Raw genomic sequence first — 25215 nt, forward strand, 5'->3', positions numbered from 1 at the left:
TTGTTGTATAACCCTAACCCTAACCCATGACTTTATTGTATGGACAACAGAATACAAGGTGAACATGTAAAACTGCTCCTTTATGCGCAACAGAAGCCACTAGAGAAACAAGGTGAGCCCAAAAAGGGGGAGTGGACAGGATACATACTGTTCTGAAAAAAAGAAGAAAAACACCTGCAATTAAGTCCATGTTTATTGACATTCAATGCATTGTTATTTTTAGACTAACTCCCACCTTTTTTTAACAGCCGGCAAGTTCCACAAATTACTGTTTCACTAGTAGACGTCAAATCAGATTGAATGTTCATGTGAGAGACTGGGTGATAATGTGAGTGATAGAGAATGAGTGTGAGTTGAGTGAGAGTGTGAGGTAGTGAGCATGAGAGACAGTGTCTCACTCACATTTACTCTCACTTAGGAGAGTGACAGTGTGATTGTGTGAGAGAAAGTGGAGAGGATAGAGAATGTGTGAAAAAGTGACCGTGCGTGAGAGAGAGAGAGTTGTGTGAGAGAGAATGAGTGATAATGACTGAGTGTGAGAGTGAGAGTGAAGAGAGAGTGAGAGAAAGTGTGAGTGAGAGCGAGTGTGATTATCAGTGAGTGAGGGAATGTGAGAGAGATAGGGAATGAGTGAGAGAAAGAGTGAGCATGAGAGAGTGGTTGTGAGCAGTGTGACAGAGTGAGTGAGAATGTGAGAGAGAATGAGTGTGAGAAAGAGTGAATAAATGTGAGAACATGAGTGAGTGTGAGTAAAGAGAGTGGGGGAGTTCACGCTTACTCTCAGTCACACTCACTCTCACACTCACACTCTTGAGTGTGAGGGAGTGCACACAAGACTTTCACTCTCACCCTCTTACACTCAAGTGAGAGAGCGTGTGAGCGAAGCCGCCGTGAATTATAAATTGCAAAGCTCAAGAAAAATTGTGGCTTTTAGTTAAAACATGGTTTGGCCTCACGTGGTACCTGATCTACTCGTCGATGTATTCGAAGGGCTCCGGGGGCTCCGGCTCCTGCTCCTCCTCCTCGATTTTTGGCCCGTGCGCCGAGACGGGCTCCACCAGCTCCTCCTCCTCCTCGCTGGTGTCTTTCATGATAATGATGCCACCTGTGTGCAGCTGAATGACAGACAGACGTGGTTAAAAAATGGCTGTCCTAAATTTATGAAATGCTAAGAGGCAGAGAAAAACACTGATTGAGATGGCACAGAAGCGTACTTTGTGAAAACTGGTCAAAAAATAAAATGCATGGATGTTTTCCTAAGTGTTTGTTTATGGTCTAATCTGAAAAAAAAATGTAGATTTACTTACGGGAATGTTCAGATTCCAAATTGCATTGTTTTATCTTCATTAGGAGGAAAAACTGGAAAAGACATCCCAACAAACCTGTGTCTACTGCTAGCCGAAATAATTAGCTAAGCTAACATGCTAATGGGGTATGATGACTGAGTGTGAACTTAATACGAACAACAGTGATAGCTAATTTAACAAAAAATTAACACATCAACATTTGGTCTCTGAAGAACATTTTAAATCTCGGGCATATTTTAAACAGGTGTGTGTACGCTTTCAGAAAATGAATTGATATAGTATCGGTATCGGCCAATACCAGGCCAAATTGGGAGACAAAATACTCACTTCAAAAGCGCAACATTGTTAACTGTTATGGACGTTTTCTGCAAATGTTGTTCAATTTATTTTGAATGATATCAGGCGTATTTTGCGTGTTCTATGCGTGCACAATGGTTCAGTCATGAATGAAAGCGACTTGGTGTATTTGTTAATCTTCTTGTGACGCAAACACAGAGCAGATCTCAGCTGGGTCTATAAAATTGTTCACTCCAGGGAATGACAAAACAAAGCCTTACAAGGAGCGCCGGCCAATCAAAAGAGGACTTCCTCTTTGCCGGAAGGCGCCGCATGCCAATTGGCTTTTGGAGCACACAGCATTTGACTTTGGCTCACCTGCTTGAATGGTTGATAGCGACACGTGTCAGGCATGGTCAGGACTTTGAGCTGGGCTGGCATCACTCTGGCCGGGTTTTCCAGCAACTGGAAGTTGGGCTCCGCTTCCTTCTTCTTCTCCTTCTCTTTCTCCTTCTCTTTCTCCTTCTCCTTGTCTTTCTCTTTCTCCTTTTCCTTTTCTTTCTCCTTCTCCTCGTCTTTCTTCTCCTTTTCACCCTCCTGTACTTCCTGTTCAAATGCACACAGACCAGCCCCATGTGTTTGCTGGACATTTTAATTTTAGCCCATCGTCAATGGGGGAGAACTTCGAGCACCGAAGGGGAGGTATAACGCGAACAGAGAACCAAATGGGAGTCTACTTTATCATCTAAGTGGGTCCACTGGGCAGGCCTGTCTAAACATGTGGCCTTCAAAAAGCGCTCGTCGCAAACGGAATAGTGCTCAGACTTAAACTTAAACAAAAGTAATGAATGGCACTTACCACTTCCATCTTTTCTTCCTCCTTTTCTTTCTTTTCCTTCTCCTTCTTCTTTGCTTTGGCTGTAATGGAGAGAACAGCAGTGGAGACCTGACAGGGAAAAGATATCATTTATATATGCGTTACTGCGACACGATAATGCTAATATGTCAAAGAAAGGAAAAAAATGTGTGTGTGTGTCCGTGTCACCTTCTCTTTCTCCTTCTCCTTGGGAACCTCCAGAGCTGGCGGGTAAGCAAAGGTGGAAGGTTTACAGTTGGAGCGATACTGCACTTTGGGCATCTGAGGACCAGAAAGTGAAGGGATAAAGTCATTGACAAAGAAATGGACAACTGACAGCCTACTTCACTTAACGACCAATCTACAGCAAAGTCTCTGTGTTTAAGAATGAACATGAGTTTGGTGGATCTCATTTCATGTAATGAAAAGACTAACAATTTAGAACTTTTAGACTCCAATTCTTTAACTCTTTATAAGGCAAGTGGCTAATTTGAATAATTAAAAGGAATAACTAAGATTTGTAGATTTGCCTCCTTATAATTGTGATTATGCAAGGTATTGTAAATATCAAAAGATGGAATCCAAACAAATGTTTTTTTAATATAAAATTTGACATTCCTTTTTTAACAATGTGTGGGAATATATTTAAAAAAAATGGATTATTTTCTCAGGTCTCTGGTCTGGTGAAGATTTGATTCGGAAATGTAAAATGTTATTTTGTACCAATAAACTATTTAAGTCATGAATATGGTGGCATTTCCTTTCAGAGAGAAAAACATGCTAGCCAGAACATAATAGATGCTCATTTTAATATTGGCATTTGTTGTTGAATTGTTAAGGTCAGCTATGCGTTTAGACTTAAAGCAGACCTGCAGCTTTGATCGATGTGACAGACAGAAACAACTCCCGCAAAGCACAACATCCCAGCTTGATGATGATGCTTGCACGAGTTGTTCTGGTTCTCAAGTATTTACACTTGAACATGGCCAGTGTAACTGACGGATCTCGAAATGAACACTTGAGTAAAGAGTCATCAGCCTGATGCCGCCAAGAAAAGCAATAAAATAAAATAAAGGCTGTGACTGTGAACATGTCAATAGGTAATGACCTCAAGTCAGTAAGTGCTTTGCGATCGGTTGGTCCGTACCTTGAGGTCCTTGTTAAGGCCAATGATGGCGGTGGGCGTAAAGGCTAAGGAGAGGAAGTGGGAGAGAGGGAACCAGAACCAGAACTGGGTGAAGACGAGTAGACCCACGACAGATGGCATGTGTGTGTGACCGGTCCTGGACTGAAGCGAGATGCTCACGTTGCGTCCACCTGCAACACAGACAACACAAATGCTTGGATGCAAAAGTCGCTGAGATTGGCCACAACAAATGAACTTTTCAAGTTTGTTTCTAAAGTTTTCATATTAATTTTAAAAACACAGACACATTTTATCTTGCACATCCCAGTGAAAAGAATTGCCATTAACAAACATATTAAAAAACTGAACATTTTATTGTATATCCTTGTAGCCTTCAAAATTTATCTAGCTGCTTGTCTTTTATCACATCAATAAACAGAAGTGTCACTTTCTGTATTACTTCCATTTAGAGCTCTTTAAACCGCATGTCGTGTGTTCAGAGAAAGAGAATACTAATGCAAACGCAACCTTCTAAGAGATGACTTTGGTGACAGTTTTGAGGGAAGAGCCTTTTCGACCTTGTTTTATTTTTTTCCTAAATCGAATTTCCAATTACTTCTGAGCCCCCAAAAATGAGGAAATAACTTCTCATAGTTTGTACTTGAAGTATCACATATGTTTTTGCAAACGGCTAAAATAACAAATCTGTCCAAAAGTTTCTGGGCCTCACTGTAGTTCCTAAAAGAGTATGACTGACTGTTGGCCAACCCCTTACAAATAAGACATGAACTATAAAAAGCAAGATATTAATCTAGGGGTTAGGTCTTTTTTGATCTTTGAACAACATGTAGACAATGGTAATGGTGACCCATAAGACCAAAGCAAGCATTGTCTCTGGACCATTCGGCATTAAATCATGTGTCCAATACACGTTGGCAACTCTTTGTCTTAAAATGTTTCCTTTTCAGATGAAAAATAAAACTTGCAAAAACGAGACCTATAGATTTCTCATCAAAAAGATTCACCATAACGAAAACAAACATTAGGTGTTGAAATTCTTCCCTGGAGACAGTAGTTGATAAAGGAGTTTCTATTCGAAGAGCATGTCGACAGTCTGCAAACGCCCTCCTAATATCAGCGGGAAACAATAGGGAGGATTTGAAAAGGTTCAGAGACAAAGACAGTGAAAGGAAGGACAGATAGGAGGGAACCAGGATAAATCAGTCATGTCCTGTCATAATGAAAATAAATGGTGTTTCTAGGGAGTGGACGCTTCAAATGAAATCAGTCAAGACAATAGCAGGTAACTCAGTCATATCTGAGGTCATTCAGCTAAATGAGTCCTGGCAAAGCACCATGAATTAGTGTTGAAATGTTTCTGTTCTGCTAAGTGAATGCTGGCCACAATCAGTCACATGAGCAGCAATGGTTACTGAAGGAACCCTTCAAAATGTGACAATAGGTTAAGAACACTTGACCAGTGCGTTCCTCACACAGGAGGTTATTCCAAGTACAGCAGGACCTCTAATACAAGATCTTAAGAGGTTACCCTATTTATACACTTTCCTATGAGAAAATATGATTTCAGTTTAAAAAAAAAAAAAAGAGGGCGAAATAACAGAATCTCAGAACAGATATAATCGGACCAAATAGGTCCCATCAATCAACAGCCAACATACTTCAGTTTTCGTGGAAATCATCTAAATAGATTATGATTATTAGGACATGCTGGAATAAGAGATAAAAGATTGACAAGGAAAACAGGAAAATGACGCTGTCATAACACAAACCAGAAGACAAACATTAAGATTGTAGATTGATCTTTTTTTTCAGTCATCATGACATGCCAATGACTGCTCTTAAATGTGCCGGTTTGAATTATAACTTGGCTGTTATCCATTGTCCATAACCATAACCATAACCATAACCATAACCAACCAGGAAGGCTAAGAGACATCACTATGTAGGAGAACTGTTAAAGCGTTTAGGAGTGCTTACCGCAATGAGTTCATGTTCAAGAATCTGCCTTAGCACTTTTTTTCTTTCAATGCTGGCACAAGGTTGTTCTGCTCCCGCCTTGCTTCCAAGGCTTTGTGTATACATGAGAAAATTGGTGTGTTCTGTGTCAGTGTGAGTGTGCAGCTGGGACCTCACACATGTAAAGCCATTTTGTGTGCTTGAGTCCACAAACAGCAGAGCAGGCACGCACACGCCAGAAACGATCAGACAAATATAATCACCAGCGGGACACCAACGGGCCATACGAAACAGAACGTAGCAGAGACGCGCTAAAACCTAGCCGCTAATGAACCTTAATGTGATGTCTTCCATAGTTACAGCACGTGGGTGGTCAGGGTTGGAGGCGTACTCTGGTCACCGGAAGGAACTCAAATTCAGCCAATCATACGAAACCACAGAGCAATTTTAAACTGCTTGTTTTACAGAGCGACTAAAGTTTTCATATCCAGAGAGGTTCAAACAGGGGCATCGTGTTTATAAGTATGTTACACTGCACTGAAAGCCCTGGGGGGCAGTGATTCAAGGTCAATTCCACTCAAAAAGGCATTCATTCCACATTAGGAGTGGATAAGATGGTGGCTCAATTATTCAAGGACAATTCAGTTGAATGCCAAAATGTACAGACTTTTTGGATGTTCAAAAATTATGTTAAACAACTTCAACATAATAGTTACTGACCTGCATCAAGGATTCCCTGAGCCAGGATGGCACCAAATTTGGCCATAACATCGTCGTGCTTATCATTGATTACTTTTGAGTAAAGCTGTCTGAATTGATTCACCTGTAAAAAAAGAAAGGAGGAATCATATTCATATGCAAGTCATAGGTCTTTGCCTGAACAATGTTGGCAAGAGGGCCTTATTTCTTCTGCTGGAGTTTATTGATTTTTTATTTTATTTCATGTAAGGCCAGATGGGTTATTTTGGTGGGGGGAAAAACATCGCCAAATCCTGAGCCATATACCTTAAGAAACATATCGCCTGCAACTAGAGACCGTGTAAAGTTACAGAGAACGCATCTTAAAATAAACAGACATGAATGCAATACTGCCGTAACATTTCACTGTTTTGAAAAATAGCTCTTGCAAAATACTGCATCGGACATTAGCTTTATAAAAAAAACTTGTGGTAAAACTGAGGAGTCTCTGAAAAGGTGTCTGGCATTTCTTAACTGTCTGTGACAATATATTTGGTACTCCCAAAGCAAATGTGTGAAGTTATGCTGGGAGGGGTTATTTTCCAGAGCATCATAAAACCTTTCTTTCCCTCCATCTTCATGAGGTTGATGCTTAGAGCGTTCAATCAATGTTCTACCTTTGCTAACAGCCTGTTGTTTATTGAAATTAGTATTCCTTTTCACATTAATATGAGTTGTAGTCTTGAACTTCCGTTAAAACAAACTGTAGACAAACCTTAGGGCAGGTGACTTCTGTTTGCTGGATCATGATAAGTGCAGAGGCAATGAGAGCACCTTGTCTTACATAGTTGACTGGGTCATTGGTCATTGGCTCCAGCAGATTGATGGCTTCCTGAAGGAAGATCAGATGAAAAATCTCAGCGTAATCAAGAGCAAGTGTTGGGGGGAAAAAAAGAGAGTTGCAAGTAAGCGCCTTCTATATTTGCCATTTTCGAATTGAAACAGTCGCACCACGACGACAACATGTGTCCAGGAAAAAGATTATTAACAGAGGAAACAAGACCATACTAATGAATGAGATTAGTGAATTCATATCTGGTTGCCCAGGGCAACTGTGTAACAGTTAAAGCAAAGACCGCCTTGTAGTTCTCACTTTGCTGCTTATGGAGTGCTGAGCGATGTGACATTTACGCAAAGATTAGAAGGAGCCGACCAATCTGTCAAGTGAAGACAAACAGGATGTTTTCAAAGTAAGAGGTCTCCTGAAAAATCAGGAGGCAAAGCCAACGCCATTTGAGCACGTCATGCTCCTCATAATCATTAGGTCACAGGTTGCTTTGAACAAAGGTTTCCTGCTCAATGCAAATTAGTACAGGGGGGGGAAAAAGAAAGTTATTTATTTTCTTTTACAATAGAGTAAACAATCCCCTCCCTTTTATCTACAGCCACAATGATGTAGCAAACCATTTCATTTGCACAGAACAAGGATTATAAATAAGACTAAAATAATGTATTTTTTTGAATAGGTGACCTAGTTCTCTGGACACAAGACCATCACTCTCACAATAAAGGACCAAATAAGCTGCAATGTGCGCACACGGTGCCAGTCCTGTCCTAACTGGCGCTTTCGAAAATTGAAATGAAAACTACAGCAGCCTCATTTACATTATACTAATATAATTAGCTCAGTGTACATGTCTCCCATGTTTTTGTTTCAGCTATATCTTGTGTAGGATTTTTTTTGTAAATTTCTATTAACATGCAATTGTTGCAAGTTTTTGCCTTACTTGGCCGGTAAAACAAAAAAATCAGATTACTGGTACAGTAATTATGTATTGAATCCACAGGCAGACAAATATACACAAAACATAACCTGGATTTCAGTGGGAAGTGAGCACTACCCTAAAAAGGTTGCAGTTCCATTGCCTCAAGGTGACTTTAATGCTCATTGTTCACACAGAAAATACACTTGCTTTATTTCAACAAGCTAACTCACCTTGTTCCCTGTTCCAGCACAACAGATGCCCAAAGCCATGGCAGCACCGCAGCGAACATGGGGGTTGTAGCTTTCTGACAAAAGGGACACAACACTGGGACATTGCTCAGGAGTTCTGAAAGAGAGGTTTAAAAAAATACAGATCAGGCATTAGCATTTCAAACTATATGTGACGTGCTGATCAGATCAATTTGGAAAAAAAAATAGTTAACAGTTAAGCGAACCACACACAAAAAAGGAAAGGAAAAAAACCAACGAATAGTGGTGTGGTATTAAAAAAAGGCACAATCTGGCTCTGATATGAGCATTCTTCACAATGCGTGTTGAAAGCTTCACAGTGCGCTAAAGACGGCGCTAAAGACGGACGGCATGTGGAAAGTCTGTCAGCCCAATTTGTTCAAAAGAATTTTTTGAAGGCATTGAACAAGTGAGTCACATGAACTCAAACCACTATAGCCAGACAGTAGATCTAGTTTTGTTAGGGAATGTCTGTTCAAGTCATCTTTCAAAAAGAAGGAATTTGTTTCTGTACACAAGCATGACGGGAAAAAATGAAATACTGTGTTTGACATTAAGAATAACACAATGTGATGTTATTTGCTAATCCAGTTAGTACATTTTTGTAAATTTAAGAACTAAAAAGGTAGAGCTGCAATGATGTTCTCTATTGTTTCAAAATGGTGACCTTGCACACTTGTAGCAGGACTGCCTGATTGTATGTTGTGTAAAGCAACGGGTAAAAACAAAGACTGTTAAGCTAGATATCTCATTACCTCCTTAGGCAATTATTGAGCCGTTTATTTATGGATGGGTTAAATCCATGTATGTTATGGGAGGAACATAGACAGATGTACCGTATTTTCTGGACAAGTTACTAGACAAGTGACGTAACCATAATTTTGTCTGTTATGCACACATACTTGTCAGTGTCTGTGTATATCCTCTAAATCGGTTCTCCAGAATTGGTTCTCAAGGGTAGTTGAGCTCAAACATACGAGGATCAAACTTGATTCATTTGATGCTCCATGCCAGCTCTAGGTGGCCTTTCGATTTAATTTACAGAGATAAAATAATTCTATTCTGGTAGTCTGCTGACGTCTTACAAAACCACCTGTGTTGCCCTCTGAATGTATCATTGGACTGTTTAATTAAGTACTAAATCATTGTGCGCATGCCTCAAATATATCCTGGAGTGGCAGTCACAGATAGGGCTGCGGTTTAATTAACCATACAGTCTACATAACCCAAGCCTTTGAAAATAGCGCCATGAGGTAAATAAAAGTGGCAGGAAAACTGATGATCGATTTGTAGCAATACTTCAATGGGTTATTTCGTCTCACAGTCGGGAAGTGTGATATTAATCACACTTCCCAACTGTGAGACGAAATAACCCAAATACAGCTAGAAAACACCTGGACAGCGTTGTCGTAAATACAGCCAAAATAACCTTTCTGAAAGCATACTGTCAACCTTCAAGTATAAGAAAAATGTTTGGCATTGACCAAGCATGTTTCAGTGCAATTGATGTCAAAGAACAACTTTTTATCTTGGCATTGTTGACATTTCTTGCACTGTATAGCAGTTCAATTTTAAATGGACTGGATGTCATTAGCGAGGAGGTACAAAGTGCATAAATAAAAAGGCAGAAATGGATAGATGTTATAACTACTTCAACTCATACAGTGAAACTGTTTTTGTAAGTTCCAATGGAGAGCGGGAGTGAGGGCAGACACCAAACAATGGGGATTGAAGAAAATGACCCCCAGGAAACACTGGCGCGTGGCCACCATGAAGACATTTATGTTATGCACACATTATGACTCACCAAGACTAGGGTTGGGAGGGGAAGAAGGGGTGAGAGAGGGGAGAAAGAAGGAGCGACTACAAGCTCTTTAGAGGTTGGAGAGTGAGAAGGAAAGAGAAAGGCAGAAGCCACAACATCTGAAAGTTCTAAAGCTGTGATCATGGGAGGTGATGCATAGCCAGACATTTTGGACATGGAGAAAATTGTCTCATGTTCTCACTTGGGAGGGCTAGAAATATAACGTTGCTCTGTTCCAGGTCTTTTTAGAGGGGCAACACAAGAGTTGAAACATCCAGAAGTAACTCATTGAAGAGAGGTAAGAAATCCTAAATGGTTGAGTCTTGTTTTATGTTTGAGAATTGTTTAGTAGGTGTAAAGAGACATTTGTATTGAATTATAAACTTTGGGTAACTCAATTTATATATAGGTACATAGTTTTGTTTTTTCCTACTTACATTTTAAAATTCAATGCTTGAGGCACAATCCTAACAATTGAAAATTTGCCAAGTTAAAATAAACATTTTGCAACTTTGACAAATTTTATAAACTACCTCAAATACTTGGTCATTTTTGTAAACTAACAAAACGTGTGAAATCATTAGTGTCATTGGTCTTCCACTAACGGCTCTCTTTACCCTTACAGGTGGAAAGAGTGGATAGGATAATCTGGCAGGGAAAACTAGGGAACATGAGGAATCCAGCTGTTGTCTTCATGTGGAAATACTACACGTGTATGGATTAACAATACGGAAGCTTTTCCACAATCATCCAGAGGTTGTCTATATTTTTTCCTTTTCAAAAATAATAGTTTGCCTGAAGGGATGTGTCATCCGGTGCACTGCCCCTGAGCTCTTTTGGCCTACCTAACTGCCCTTCTCTGTGGCTACCAGTGACAATGCTGACCGAGCCTGCAAAACCACAGAGATCAGAGCCCAGACCCACAATAAGACCCACTGGAACTTTTACTGCACTATGTCCCAGTCAGAGGGGGCTCCATTGGAAGTTGGCGGCCCGATATCAGAAACCTCTGGGGTTCAGTTAAAGTGGGCTGCGCTGCTTATTATTTTGGTCATCATTCCTACGATTGGCGGAAACATTTTGGTCATCCTTGCTGTGTCACTTGAGAGGAAACTGCAGAATGCCACCAACTATTTCCTGATGTCACTTGCTGTGGCTGACTTATTGGTGGGACTCCTAGTGATGCCAATTGCCCTCGTCACTGTTCTTTACAGTAAGTTAAGCATGTGAACTCCTTTCTCACAAACGTGGCAAAATGGAAACAGTGAGATTATTCCTAAACAACACGACATGGATTGCATGGCATGATTTTTCAGAAATTACGTGATTTTCATTCTAACTCTAGGTATATTCTGAGTGTATTAAAGTTACCGTGCATACAATTTGGCTTGTCGAACTATCTAAGTTTTATTCCTCAAACAATTTAAAACCAGTAGGTACTTTAAAAATATTGTATATTTTTACTTCAATCTATAACTTTAACACTTCAAACCAAAATCATATGTAGTTAATGGAGTACAACAATTTCCAGTAGAGAGCTATCATTTTCGTACAAAATGCCAAATGTATAATTTTAGGACAAAGCAATTTTCTTTATTTAAAAAAAATAAGAAAAAACCCAGAGCATTAGCAAAGTTTCAGCTAGCAACTATATAGTAATTTCCTTCCATTTTCAACATCGCCGAGACTGTCCCGGGTAGCGACTTTCTTACAAAATAACATTTAAGTCTCCGCATTCAAGCTTTAGCCATAGTTCCGTGAGATTTACTTAGACAATAATATACAGTATTTTGTCACCGACACTACCGCTAAAGTGACCAAATCAATTAAGTATCAACAGGGGATAAGCAGTCCACTAAAATGGATGGATCAATATATGTTTCAACACAATTTTTTTTTAAATCACTTAGACTTCATTATATGTGGGAAAGACAACAATACGAACTCTGTATATAAACCAAATTCCTATTGAAAACTTAAGTTAAAAGTAACCTGCGGGTCTATATAAATATAGAAATCTAAAAACTAAAAAAGTGATAAAAGTTTAAATTGCCAAGTGTATGCATGGAAATGGAAATAAACATTACTGCGAGCCTCCATGATTTTGAGATGAATGGCTTTTAGCTCCATCAACAGAGTATGAACACTCTTGCCAGCACAGTCATATAAACAAACTTTTGTTTTCATATTGAGTGCCACTTCTAATCCCATGCTGGGTTATAGACTTCAAGACTCAACCAGACCACATTTCTAAAACAGAAAAGGATAGTACTTATAATATGATAGAAAATCTGGTCATATAAAGGCAGATCGTTAAAGTGAATTGATCATTCTTTATTATTTCTGCAGATTCAGATTGGCCCCTTCCAGATTTCATCTGCCCTATTTGGCTCTTCCTGGATGTGCTCTTTTCAACTGCATCTATCATGCATCTGTGCGCCATCTCACTGGATCGCTACATTGCCATCAAGAAGCCTATCCAGCACAGCCAATTCAAATCCAGAGCAAAGGCCATGGTCAAGATAGCACTGGTGTGGCTTATATCCATTTGTAAGCATATAATTTCACATTTTTTTCATGTACTACCTTGTAAATTTCCCTCAGCTGTCATCATGATTACCGTCATTAATTTCAAACACTGGCACAGTTTTGAAATACACTACTTGACAAGATCCATTGCAGACCTGGTTTATAGGCTCATAAACAAAAGCCGGATGGAATAAAAGCAGATCTAATATATACAGTTACATTGCATAGAACAGCAGGAAGCGACAAGGTGTGCGTGAGGTAAACTGGAACAGCAAAACGAAACAAAGAATAAATGAATCAGACATCTTTGATGTTAGCAACGATGTCTTCTATTTTAAGGACAGCCTATCTTATTGCAAGGGTTTTGTCTAACACCTAATTAACTTTTTGTTTCCTAGGTATAGCTATCCCTATTCCAATCAAGGGTCTCCATAACTACCAACCCAGGAACAACATGACATTCAACAGTAACCACACATGCCAGCTTAAAACGGACACCTTCCGGGAATTCATCATGTTTGGATCCATGGCAGCATTCTTTGTTCCGCTGGTCATAATGATGGTTATCTACCTTCTTACCGTCCACGTGCTGCGCAAAAAGGTTTACTTGCTCAGGTCAAGGGTGATTCAGCGCATCAGTTACCCCACAGTTTCCTCAGCTTTCCCAAAGGAGCAAAATCCTGGGACTACTAATCAAGGTGAACAATTTCACATTCTGGACAAGATGCAACAAAACTCCACTGTAGGCACAGCAAACCCTCCTATCATTGAAATGCCCATCCGCAGATTATCCACAATGGGAAAGAAGTCAATGCAGACTCTAAGCAATGAGCAGCGTGCGTCAAAAGTGCTCGGCATAGTCTTCCTCCTGTTTGTAGTCATGTGGTGCCCCTTCTTTATCACCAACGTCACCTCTGTACTGTGTACCACCTGTAATACCAACATCATCTCCCGTCTGATGGAGATCTTTGTGTGGGTGGGCTATGTGTCATCGGGGATCAACCCACTGGTCTACACACTCTTCAACAAGACATTCAGGGAGGCCTTCACCCGCTACATTACTTGTAATTATAAGACCTGCACGAGTCACCACACAGACAGAAATCCAAAGGCATCGAATGCAGATGGGACCTTTACGAGAATTTCATTCAAATCTTCTGTGGCCGAAAACTCAAAACTCTTCATGAAAAGGGGCATGAGGAACGGACTTGGGGCAGTTAGTTACCAAAATTCGCTGAGAAGCCAGACAGCTGTACAATCATCTGGCGGTGTTGTGTTAGACCCAATCCACTTAGTTGATAACTATGACGCCAAGCAAGAAGAACTTGTCAGCCGCCTATAAAGCTACAGCAATCCAATCAATGTAAAAGCAAAACCTTTGATTTCTGAGAAAAACAAGTGATTGCACCGCCATCCAATTTCAAAAAGTTGGATTGATTGGATTGTGTTTGACTGGCGCTTTGTAATGTAATGTACTTTCCTTGAAACTAGAACAGTCTACTGGAATTTATCCCACAACTGCACAATGCTTCACTGAAAACCCGCTGAATATCGCATTTTGTCAACTGATATCACAATATTTCTTTAAATCACATGCCATTATGCCAGGATACTGTTACTAATCATCCTGTCAGAAACAAACAACTGTTAAAATCAGCTTAAACTGATCATTGAACACTTGACAAGTAAACTTGAGATAAACAAATAAGGTATTAAATGTTATGGCAGGGTTTTAATAACTCAGTCAATGCCTATGCCGTAGAAGTCAAATATCCATGCTCAGGAGGAAACCTGGCAGTAAATGTATGTCAAATATGCAAATCTATTTGATTCATTGTCCCCCTAATGCAGGGGTCTCAAACCGATTCCGCAAAGGGCCACAGTTGTTCCTGGTCTTTGTTTCCACTGATCCAGTGTCAGCAGTTAAACCAATGAGGGGGTCTTCTAAAATAAGTAGCACCTTGATGCAATCAACTGATTACACTTGCAAAAGGTGTCTGCTTGTTCGGTTTGAATGAAAACCTGCACCCCCTGTGGCCCTTTGAGGACCGGTTTGAGACCGCTGCCTTTATGTTTACATTCTGTCAGCTATATCAAAAGAAACTAACTTAATTAGGACTAAGTTCTTTACTAATTTACCTCTAAAGAAATTTTGTACTGCCTCAAATGTACAAAATTACCATAAAGAAAGGAAGCATCATCTAAAGATGCCAGATACTGAAAGTGTGTATTCGCACAAAAACATTCATTTTCTTTGTTTATACTGTTACACTCTTTCGCACAACCCCAAGACCTTAAATGGGCTGTTTGCACAGAAACATTGCTGTAAGTATGGCTGTCTTTTCTCTACATTAAACTGTAATCTGTACTGCTTATCCTCACGAGATGTGCGGGGGTGCTGGAGTCTTTGCCAGTGATTGTGGGCTGGAAGCACGGTATATGCTGATCCAGTTGCATTTCTATTGCTGCTCTGTCTTTTCTGGTACTGAAAAAATGCTTCACACCACGTTTACGTGACTTGAAAAAAGCAACAATCGCAGAGCTGTACATTTAAATCTTAAAAAAGATAAAGCATCACCATGTACTTGGCCGATGGAACTTTGTGTAACGACATATTCCAATGAAAACCAACTACCCACTCGAACAAATGCTTTTCAGGTTATTTTTTAAGCCAGAAAATGACTGCACTATACAAAACATGATATCACTTGGTGATGTGCAGAGAACCCATAGTAATATTTGTAATATTTTCAATCTATCTCTACTGAATTTCAAAAGCAAATTAATGATTGGAAAAAAACTTGAAAATACAAACTAGTTGTCACATGACTACTGACCCGCATACTGGTTTGAACGTTGTTTTCACGAATCCTTTGGATGCGAACAAGCTTTGCTTTTCATATTCAAACGTAAATTACTTCCAACATAGCCTTGACTTTTTAAACAGTACAATTACTTCCAGATTAAGTGCCTTTTTTTAACAATCACCATATCAACATAGGTAAAGAATCACACAAAACATCAATGAAAAACTGTGTGGTAATTAAATTAGATATCAGGATAATATATTGTGGTTCTTACCTGAACAAAATGAAACCAATGGACTCGACAGCTGCCCTCCTGACGTCATCGTTTACATCACTCACCTTGAGATAAAAAGGCATTAGTTTTACGAATGCAAAAATACCGAAGCTCTTCAAACTCTGAAAAGGTGTTTGTCGTGACTAACATGAGAGGCCTCGTTCTAGCAATACTGGTAAGCAGATGGTGCCATCTACAGGAAGAATTCTTAACCCAACATAAATGTCATTAAACCGCCACCGTTGTGGGGATATTGCTGAAAATTGCCATTACAAACTTTATAATTGTTGAAATATAGGAATCATGATGATAAATTAAATTCATCACTGATTGAATGACACTTCTGTAACTCTGGCATTTACTCCACAGTTTAAAGGTTTATGAAGCTGGTCAACCAAAAAACACTTACTGCGACGTGGAGCAGACGTCGGATGGCCTTGTTGTTCCCAGAGCCGCAGTAAGCCATGCCTACGGTGTACATCCCAGAGCGCCGCAGGATCGGGTCCTGAAAGTTCAAAAGGGAAGGGCATTGTCTGAGAACGCAGCTAAACCTTGATGCTTTTCACCCTATTGCTGACAAACACTTCGTTTTAGTACAGTTCCCCCCAGTGTTAGCTTCACCTTGTCCCTGCAAAGACTCTCAATGAGGGTATCGGCCTCCTCCATGCGTCCATACATGACCATAGCGATTCCCACCGCTAGGCCACGCAATATCTTCTCATGTTGGGTCTCCTGCGCGTATCCCACCATGTCCTCAATGGCCTGAGCTGACTTGGAGCCCAGCATGACGAGACCCAGGGCCAGGCCAGCGGCTTCCCCTGAAAGTACAAATCATGTATTGCAACTTTTGGATTGTATTTTTCTTACATGGGAAGTTGGAAATGCACATAATTAAATTGACGATTTTATTACCTTGAATCTATAATCACAATTTAGTTATATTTCATGTGATAACAAAAAAAAGAAAAACAAAACGACTTGTATTGGTTCAACGTACCAGTGACCGCATCATCTTGATACAGATTGGACTTGAGGAGGTCGTACACATCCTGTCTGGCGGTTCCCAAAGCAGCCAGACCGAGACCCAGAGCACCCCCGTGACGAACAATCTGTTCAAAAAGCAGATGAAGTGCACTGTCGACCAGGCAGAGCGCACATGTTACATATTCTTTAAGGCCAACCTACATCATTGCTGGCATTTTTAAGCTGACTGAGGAGGTAGTCAATGATGTCTCCACCATGATTGGCGTGAATAAGCCCAAGAGCGTACAGGCCTCCTCCCTCCTGGTAGGCAGAACCAGGAGACGTGTCCTTTGGCAGGTACGTGGCCATTAACTGAAGAGCCTCTTTTTCGTGACCCTAGCAAAGACATGAAATAGGGAGTTTTAACAACAAGTAGCACCATGAACTTCAGTTAGTTTAACCAATTTGAAATAAATAACTTGCATAAAATCTATTTTTATTTTTCCCATGGATTGCTGTAATGATTTACCTTGTGAATGACACCAAGGCTTGCTGTTGCTGTGAATTTTGCCCAGTTAGTGGCTCTCGCAAGCCATTCAAGGTTTTCTCTGGATGAAGAAAAAAAAAAAAGAGAAAAAATTCTTACAAATGTCAGCTCGAAATCTTGAACATTTGTGAATACATGTTATACAAGTACAATTTCTAACCTGGAATAAACTGCTTACCTGAGAAACTGGTCACTTGTGGTGCCAGTGTGCATAAAAGAGTTGGCTATGACGGTGGCCGTATGGCACACTGAATTTCGAACTGCATCCTGGAATGGCATTTAAAATTTGAAATAACATAGCTTAATAAGAAGACAGACAGAGCTGAAAGAAAGCATGTTAACTGTTTGTCAAATAAGTATTTACATTGGTCTTTTTGTCCACATGCTCAATTTTAGGGTACACAAAATTGCTTCTGGAAAGTAAGCATTTGCTTGTACATTTAGCGCAGTTTCCCACTAGTGACCTTTCAATTGCAAAATCTTTTCAAAAGCAAATGTAAGTTATTTGATTTTCTTCACAGGGCCGATGGGGAGGGAAAGTGAAGTACTTGTGGATTATTCGTTTATCTCCTTTTACAGGTGTTCTCAACCCCAGCATTACCTTTGTGTTTTTGAGGATCATAAGATCGGTGTTGTTGTTTCGAATTAGAAACTGCAAGTGCAACTCAATGGCCATCTCCCCACTGAGGATTTTGATCATCTTGGCATTCTGGTCTTTGGGCTCTTCCTTCTGCAATGACAAAAAGAAAAAAAAGCTGATGATTTTATGGCCAAATTGAAGTTTGTCTGTAGATAAACACTAAAAGCTGCAGTATCATTTACCGGCTCAGTTTGCTTTCCTGCAGGAGAGCTTCCAGCTTTCTCATCCGTCTCCATTGCGTCACTGAGGGGAAAGGGGCAGTTAGCAATCACAGACACACATGCACGCTAAATAAGCTAGCGTATGTTTTATTTAATGTGATTATTACCCGTCTTTTTCCGTGGTGGACACAGTGCCAGTGTTAGTAGATCCGGGAACTGATGGGATCGGTGTTCCGACCGTTCGGAGGTTCTGGATGACAGAAGAGAGGAACTGCTGGCTGGCGCTCTCATACAGATCAAAACAAATCTGGTAGGCCATCAGCAGATTGTCCTCCTTCACCAACTTTTCCAAGATGTCGCTGACAGCTTGAGGATCATCCAGGAATATCAGGCACTGCAGTGGGGAGGAGAAAATAAAGGTACACCAGAGTGCTTCTGTAAAACTGTGCTTCTTGTGAAAGTCACTGACAAGGCCATAGAGTTTTGAAAAGAAGATAAGTGGTTACCTGACAAACATTGATGAAATCAGGTTTCTCCAAATTCATATAGAGCTTAACCAGGACACGCAGAACCTCGTTGCGGAACTTTTTGTTCTGCATGAGGGACATGCACACCTTCAGACTGTAGGCGAGAAGCCCACTGACATCGTTCTGAGCAAGAGGAAAGGGGGAAAAAACAAATATTTTATGTAGCACAAACCATCACTCATATAAGATGCAATGGGTGAACTAAAATCCACACCGATTCTAAGATGGTCTTCTCAAACATATCAAGGCGGCGGGTTTCCAAGGCAATTCCAATGGCCTGCTTGAACTTGTGATCATTTAGGCACCGCAGGAACATCTTGTTGACAATGCCCTCAAGGCGGGGGTCAATACTTTTCCTCTCCTCCTCCTCTGGCAGCTCAGCATTTTCCACACGCAACTTGGTGTAATGATCAATGCATTTAGCTAGTAGGAGACAACAGCAAATCACGAGTGGCGTCACTGTCCCTCCAACACCGTGATCGCTCAAACCTCCTCCTTTCCTCACTCACCAATGATGGTTTCCACATATTCAGTGTCATCCGTGACGTTGAAAAGATCCCCGGCACCAAGGGCGTAGTTCAGAGATTCCTCAAAAGCTCCAAGATGATAGAAGACCTTAGAGGCCACCAAAGCGGCAAATTCTCGGTTCCGGAATGTCTCGTCTTCGTACAAGACCTCGCTGGGTGCGTGAGGAAAAACATGAGTACGGTCCTATCATTACAATTTTAGGTTACAAACAACGTGTTGCACTGGAAATCCTGTGTGTTTAAGCATGATATTTTGTTTTACTCTTTTTTGGCTACATGCTTCTTTTGAATCGTTATTGTACATAGTGATGTCCCAATCCAATACTCAGTATCATTGCCCAATACGAAGATTTTTAGAGTTTAGGACAGTGTCAGATTTGGCTGCAAGAACAAAGCATTTGATGTTAATACAAAAACAAAGTAATTTCTCATTTACCGCTAATATTATATTTTGGTCTAAAAATATGGGCATCAGATCAGTACCGGTAAAACATATTTTGACAAAGATCGGAGTGAATTGGAAGTCAAAAAGTTAGTTTCAGGACATCCGTAATTGAATGACTTAGATCCTTGCGCTCTGTATATCCCAAGTGTGCCACTTACATTTTGTCAACAGATCCTGAAATTTCTGCCCAGAAGTCATTGACGAGGTAGTCAAGCTTCTGCAATGCAAAAACCTGCCAAAAGAATTCAAACAGTTCATAACCACGGCTGTTTATTTCGTGGCAGTAAGTAAAAGATGGCCTGCGTTTAGTCTCCTACCTTAAGCTGTGGTTCCTCCTCATCGAGGAGGGAAATAATTCCAGCTGGAGAAAAAATACAGTATGTTTAACTCCAAACTTGTAATCCAACATTAAAGATCAATTTTTTCTTAAGATCATTTAGGCTAAATGCTAACTGACAACATACAGATCTATGTGACTCAGCTAAATCAATGTCTGCTAGCTAAACTAGAAACCCTCAAAATGATTTAGCTCTCACTTACCGGCAGATGTTATCATTGTAGCGCTGAATTCCCTCTTCTCTCCCCGGTGAAGTGATTGAGAATACAATTATTTTTGAATTTGGTAAAGATTTAGCTTGGTAAAACTATGCAGAGGTAAAACGGTGCTACCCGACGTGCCCGTTGACAGTTTTTGACAAAGCCTGAGGTCCCTAACAAGGGGGCCTTCCTATTTAGTTGTCCTCTTTGTCGCCTGACCGAAAACAAAATATAAAAGAAATGCATATGTAACTATTTCTTCGTTTACAACCAATCAACACTATTAAATCTAGCTACAACCTATCACAATTTAAAGCCGAAGGTCTAATGGTAAAAGATATATGGGCATGTATATTAAGTTTCTTAAAATTCAGGCGTTTGCACGAATGCGCCAAGCGTGAACCGTTTTACCTGTCCAAACGAGCAGGGAGGGGAGTTATTTATGCCAACATTAATCAATAGTTTAATCAATAAATTTAGCCAAGTAAAAAAAACTGAAATAGAATTCATCCCGCCCACAAATTAAGTGACTGATTTAAAAAAAGCTTAAATTATGACATTAGTAGATTATATAGATGTTAACCACAAAACAACACCCTTGGTCATATTTAAATCATAAAAATAATAGTGTTATTGTGATCATTTTATTATTCAAGAATGGGATGTACAATCCATAAACCTAATAAATACAATGTTAGAACTAATTTCTTTACTATTGTAGTAGTCAAAAGTATAAATTCAAGGCACGTTTTAAAAAATGAGTAAACAAAAAAAGAGAAACTCACAAGCTAAGCTTAAAAAAAAATACAAAAACGTTGCTCGTGTATCTTTACACTAATATAAATGCCTTTTTCATACAGAAATAGGTTCAACCCAAATTTTCTAATGCATGAATTACAGTAGTTTGTTCAACTGGTTCAAAAAACATTGTGCAAGAATTGATTGTACTTCATCGCGTGTGTGCGTGTGTGTGCGTGTGTGTGTGTGTCTGTGTCTGTGTGCGTGCAAGGCAGCATTAAACATCACGGTCTCTATCATATATTTTGTCTGATCAAGAACCATGGAGCAACAAGAATTGACATCCATGACAACCTAAGGGCTCTTGACACAAGCTTCTTCCCTTCAGAGTACCACCACTTGTGTCCACAGTGTTGAGGTCTTAGTCACATGATTTCAGGCGCCTTCTCTCATGGATTCCTCGTTAGGCCCCGTGGCAGACTTGGAACAGTTTTTCAATGGGATGTTCTCCTCAGTGCTTCCAGAGTCACCTACAAAAGTTCTGATTAGGTTGGCACACAATGCAAATCCTCTTTGTGTTTTTACAACTTTGTGGTTAGCTTATTTTGACATTCGTTTGTCACAAAGAGTTATTAAACTGGGTAATGTTAAACAACTGGTTTTGTAGGTATTGATTTGCCATATTTCTCGTATTTCTGGTCAACAATTTTGACAAGTTCATTGTTTACCTAATTTTCTAAATGTTTTGTTTCTAATTCTGTTGTTTGTTTTTAACTGTTGTAATGATTTAATAATAATCGGACATAGGCCCTGTTGTCATCATCAACAACAAAAGCCTAATTGTCATCACACCCAGAAACTGCGTATGACGAAATTGGTAGTGCTTCTCCATAAGGTGCGTTTTCTCGGCAAAAGACCTAAATAAATGATAGTTTCGGGCTCGTAATTTGGCATTCTGCTGTTATGGGCAGGGGGTGCTGGAGCCTATCCCAGCTGACTCCGGGCCATAGGCGGGGGACACACCCTGAATCGGTGGCCAGCCAATCACAGTACACAAGGAGACGGACAACCCTGCACACTCACACCCATAACTAGGGGCAATTTAGAGTGTCCAATCAGCCTACCATACAGGTTATTGGAATGTGGCAGGAAACCAGAGTACCCAGAGGAAACCCATGCAGGCCCAGGGAGAACATGCAAACTCCACACAGGTGGACGTAACCTGGATTTGAACCCAGAACCCCAGAGCTATGAGGCTGACGCGCTAACCACTCGCTCCACCGGGCCGCATAGTTTGACTATAGACTGTGGCTATTTGCCTAGTTTCATGTTTGTCTTATTTTTATTCTCTCTTAAAACACATTCAAGTTCATCAGGGCACTTTAAAAACAAATAAAAAATATTTGTCTAACTTGTTCGCCACTCCTGCACTATAGAAATTCATTTTGTCCAAACCGCTTCTTCGAGCAACTCAACAATAAATATCAGACCTGCAAGACCTGCATGACACAGTATGCTTCTTTGAACACACAAGAAAAGTATGTTATCTTAAGTGGGTGTTGTCTGCTTTTCACCCATTGCGTTTTAAGCTAGAATAAATTTAGAAGTGAAAGTGAAGTAGTGATTGAACGTATAAAGGTTGCGAAACAGATGGTGGGGGGGTGTGAGGCTTCAGATCGGTCAGTCCTGTCAATGACATCTTGTTGCTAACCTTTTTGCCTGCTGGTTGGAGGATTGCTGGCTGCTCGTCTGGTTCCTCCTCCTCTATTAGAACTGAACAAACACTGGAAGGGCCAGAAAAATGGGTCCCTGTCGTTCCTGGTAATATCTGGAAGGCAATAAAAGGGAATTTAAACACTTGGCAGCTTATCCTAAGTGCTTTAATATCCCATGAATGCACCTTTTGTTCTTGGACCTTTGAAGCCATCATAGAAAGAAGTGGTAGTCTTGTGAATGTCATGCTTTGACCTACTTTCATCTATGTCTGCCGGGTGTTAGTGCTCATTAGAAAATGTATGGCTGATGGCCCTTACCTTTAATTACCATAACCTGTGACATGTTTGAAAATCACTAAACCGAAGGAAAATGTGGATTGTTTTATTGTATTGGAGGGGGTTAAAGCTACACTACATGATGTACATCAGGTTAAAGACCCTAGAGTTAAAAGCAAACATGTTAAAACCAGATAGTAGAGACAGTTTGTACATTTTCTCCTTTCGCAATCTGGCTTGCCACAGTGTAGGAGTGGATAACCTTTGGGAATATTGTTATGAATGAAGTATCTAAATGATTTATGAATTAACTCCATTTGTCTGAAGTGTTATATATAAGTATCGCATCTGGTGATGTCCATGGATATGATTTAAGTACATTTTTGATTATGTTTGGTTGCCCAATAAAAATTTCAGGCTTTATTCAGGCAAAAAAGTGTTGCAATTAATTTTTCCTTTAAAGTTTTGATTTGATGCTGTGGTATTTAGAGCCAAAAATGACACACGAATTCAGATTTGTCCGATAATAAATCTGTATTTAAAAAATAAACACTTCTAGGCCATAAATCTAAGAGTTAAATAAAAAAGTGCTAGTTGTGCCTTACTATAAGGCAAAACTGGAGGCCTTGAGTGAAAATGTCCCACAGGAAATTTATCTATTTATACTTTAGTCAAACAGTATAATTAGCCCATTCCAAGTGTGCCTTTTGAAGCAATAGTACTATTCAGAGCACAAAAATTGAAGCAAAATATACGATGCACTCCAAAAGTAAAGACTGATTCAATTCTTCTCATATTTTTTAACACTGCACTGCAAAAATCACAGGCCCATTTGGATGATTTTTGTTGACGTAAGATGAAGTTAAGTGCTACTATAGTACGTCAGGCTGTGGTTTTGGGATGATCTAATTTTAGTGAAACTGCTGTTAAAGTCAAGGCTTGTGGGAGGGAATGAATACGACCTACAAAGTTATTTAAATGTGGCTCACTAAAGGTAAAGGAAGTGCGTCCACTATACTACATTTATTGCCACTTCATTTTGGTCCTATGAATTTTGTTAGAAAATGTGTACAGACTTCATTTTTATTGCAGTTTGCTCCTGACGACAATAGACGTCCAATCCATTTCACTGGCAGGAATGAGCATATTATTTTTCGTTTCCATTCAGACTGGGATTGGACACCTCTCGCCGTCAATGGCAAACAAGACGTTCAATGGTTCACACCTGCAGTTAAGGAACAAGCAATGACCCTGCCGACGTTCTTCTTGATATCGAGGACACTGCTCGGGGAACCGGGGACGAAGGAGCCCACCCAGACCGCGTCCGCTGGATGTCGAGAAAACACCTTGTGGAGGAGCATCTCCAGGCGGCGCACGCACAGGCGATTTTCGTCGCCCTTTTCCCCCGCGGTCAAGCGGACTAATCCAATCAAGGCCGGCAGGGTTCCCTTGGTGCGGGCTCTGACGTCCTTGAGGACCTCTTTCAAGCACGCTTGATGGTTGAAGAAAGTCTGTCTGAAGAGGAAAACGATGGCGGGGCAGTCGATGCTTCTCATCCGGCTGGAGCTGCTCGTTCGCCGGCTGAGCGTCCTCCCGTCGCCATGGAGGTCGTCGGCCCGAGAGTTGGAATGGTGGCCGGGCTTGTCGTGGCACTGACCGCCCGTGGGGAGGGCGGAGAGGGGCCGTCGGTCGCCGAACAAATCGCCCAAGAATTCGAGCAGCACGGCGGCGTCGCTCTCGCTCGCGTCGTTGCTTTCGCCGGCATCGCTCACCAAATAAATGCGCTCTTTGCCTCCGATAGAGGCGAGCGTGTCCTCGAAGTCGCTCCCCTCCGACATGGCTGCGTTCGTTGGGGCTTCACTTTCCAGAGACTTTTCAAAGGAGAAAATAGGCTGAATGCCACCTCCATGCCAGGCTGGCAACCCGGTTCAATTTGGCAACAACAGGCGACGCAGTAGGCGGGACTAACGACCAGACCTACGGAACTAAATATTTTTTCTATTGGCTACTTGTCTGAGTAGGCGTGGTCAACTTTGACGCATCCCCCAAATCACATCGAGAAATATCTACACAAACCCCGCCTTTAACGTCAAAGCAAACGGCTAAATTATGCCGCCATATTGGATGTGGCAAACATCTTTTCCAGTAACAGCCCTTAAACACAATTCCAGATACATTTCTTAACAGGTCGGCGAAAAAGACTCATTCTTTGATCTGATTAAAAAAAGAAAGCTCAAATTCATGACACATGTAACAACTTCGCTTCATTAGCCTTACTTATGTGCATTTGGAGGGGGAAAGGCCAAAGTCATCCTTTCCATTATGATTAAATGAGGGGGAAAAAAACCTTCTGCAGAGTTTCAAAGAGGCTAATCCCTTAATCCTGAAATGCCTTTTCCTTCATTAAAAAGGTGCTCTCAATCAGAAAAAACATTCTAAACACTTCAAATACAATTGCACTATAGATGTACATGTAATTGACTGTAAGGCT

The 25215-nt window shown here is 40.5% G+C and overlaps 3 protein-coding genes across 3 annotated transcripts; 1 reads left to right on the top strand and 2 right to left on the bottom strand.

Annotated features, from left to right (window-relative positions):
- On the bottom strand, nucleotides 1-20392 carry psmd1 (proteasome 26S subunit, non-ATPase 1). Its single transcript, XM_077606602.1, has 25 exons — nucleotides 19999-20392; nucleotides 19776-19819; nucleotides 19617-19690; nucleotides 18996-19165; nucleotides 18701-18909; nucleotides 18466-18609; nucleotides 18127-18353; nucleotides 17981-18041; nucleotides 17760-17888; nucleotides 17337-17425; nucleotides 17141-17219; nucleotides 16834-17007; nucleotides 16646-16757; nucleotides 16270-16466; nucleotides 16058-16153; nucleotides 15649-15713; nucleotides 8217-8331; nucleotides 6996-7112; nucleotides 6263-6365; nucleotides 3587-3756; nucleotides 2629-2721; nucleotides 2443-2529; nucleotides 1962-2189; nucleotides 964-1115; nucleotides 1-152 (listed from the first exon to the last, which is right to left on the bottom strand). The coding sequence occupies exons 1-24, from the start codon at nucleotides 20012-20014 to the stop codon at nucleotides 969-971; spliced, it is 2946 nt and encodes a 981-aa protein (XP_077462728.1). The 5' UTR covers nucleotides 20015-20392; the 3' UTR covers nucleotides 1-152; nucleotides 964-968.
- Nucleotides 10993-15042, top strand: htr2b (5-hydroxytryptamine (serotonin) receptor 2B, G protein-coupled). Its single transcript, XM_077607574.1, has 3 exons — nucleotides 10993-11251; nucleotides 12388-12588; nucleotides 12966-15042. The coding sequence occupies exons 1-3, from the start codon at nucleotides 10993-10995 to the stop codon at nucleotides 13907-13909; spliced, it is 1404 nt and encodes a 467-aa protein (XP_077463700.1). The 3' UTR covers nucleotides 13910-15042.
- A 231-nt stretch (nucleotides 20393-20623) lies between the features above and the next one.
- On the bottom strand, nucleotides 20624-24928 carry LOC144078507 (uncharacterized). Its single transcript, XM_077606606.1, has 3 exons — nucleotides 23950-24928; nucleotides 22445-22561; nucleotides 20624-21263 (listed from the first exon to the last, which is right to left on the bottom strand). The coding sequence occupies exons 1-3, from the start codon at nucleotides 24560-24562 to the stop codon at nucleotides 21169-21171; spliced, it is 825 nt and encodes a 274-aa protein (XP_077462732.1). The 5' UTR covers nucleotides 24563-24928; the 3' UTR covers nucleotides 20624-21168.
- Between the last annotated feature and the right edge of the window lie 287 nt (nucleotides 24929-25215).

This window comes from Stigmatopora argus, chromosome 8, assembly GCF_051989625.1.
Source record: "Stigmatopora argus isolate UIUO_Sarg chromosome 8, RoL_Sarg_1.0, whole genome shotgun sequence".
NCBI classification, from domain to species: Eukaryota; Metazoa; Chordata; class Actinopteri; order Syngnathiformes; family Syngnathidae; genus Stigmatopora; species Stigmatopora argus.

Excerpts from the sequence above, each read along its gene's own strand:
- htr2b (XM_077607574.1), top strand. The coding sequence starts at position 10,993 with ATGTCCCAGTCAGAGGGGGCTCCATTGGAAGTTGGCGGCCCGATATCA. Across the intron at positions 11,252-12,387 it reads CCTCGTCACTGTTCTTTACA|ATTCAGATTGGCCCCTTCCA; the intron begins GTAAGTTAAGCA and ends TTATTTCTGCAG. Across the intron at positions 12,589-12,965 it reads GGTGTGGCTTATATCCATTT|GTATAGCTATCCCTATTCCA; the intron begins GTAAGCATATAA and ends TTTGTTTCCTAG.
- psmd1 (XM_077606602.1), bottom strand. Across the intron at positions 17,220-17,336 it reads ACAAGTGACCAGTTTCTCAG|AGAAAACCTTGAATGGCTTG; the intron begins GTAAGCAGTTTA and ends TTCTTCATCCAG. Across the intron at positions 17,008-17,140 it reads GCCTTGGTGTCATTCACAAG|GGTCACGAAAAAGAGGCTCT; the intron begins GTAAATCATTAC and ends TGTCTTTGCTAG.
- LOC144078507 (XM_077606606.1), bottom strand. The coding sequence starts at position 24,562 with ATGTCGGAGGGGAGCGACTTCGAGGACACGCTCGCCTCTATCGGAGGC. Across the intron at positions 22,562-23,949 it reads TGCTTGTTCCTTAACTGCAG|ATATTACCAGGAACGACAGG; the intron begins GTGTGAACCATT and ends ATTGCCTTCCAG. Across the intron at positions 21,264-22,444 it reads TCCAACCAGCAGGCAAAAAG|GTGACTCTGGAAGCACTGAG; the intron begins GTTAGCAACAAG and ends GAACTTTTGTAG.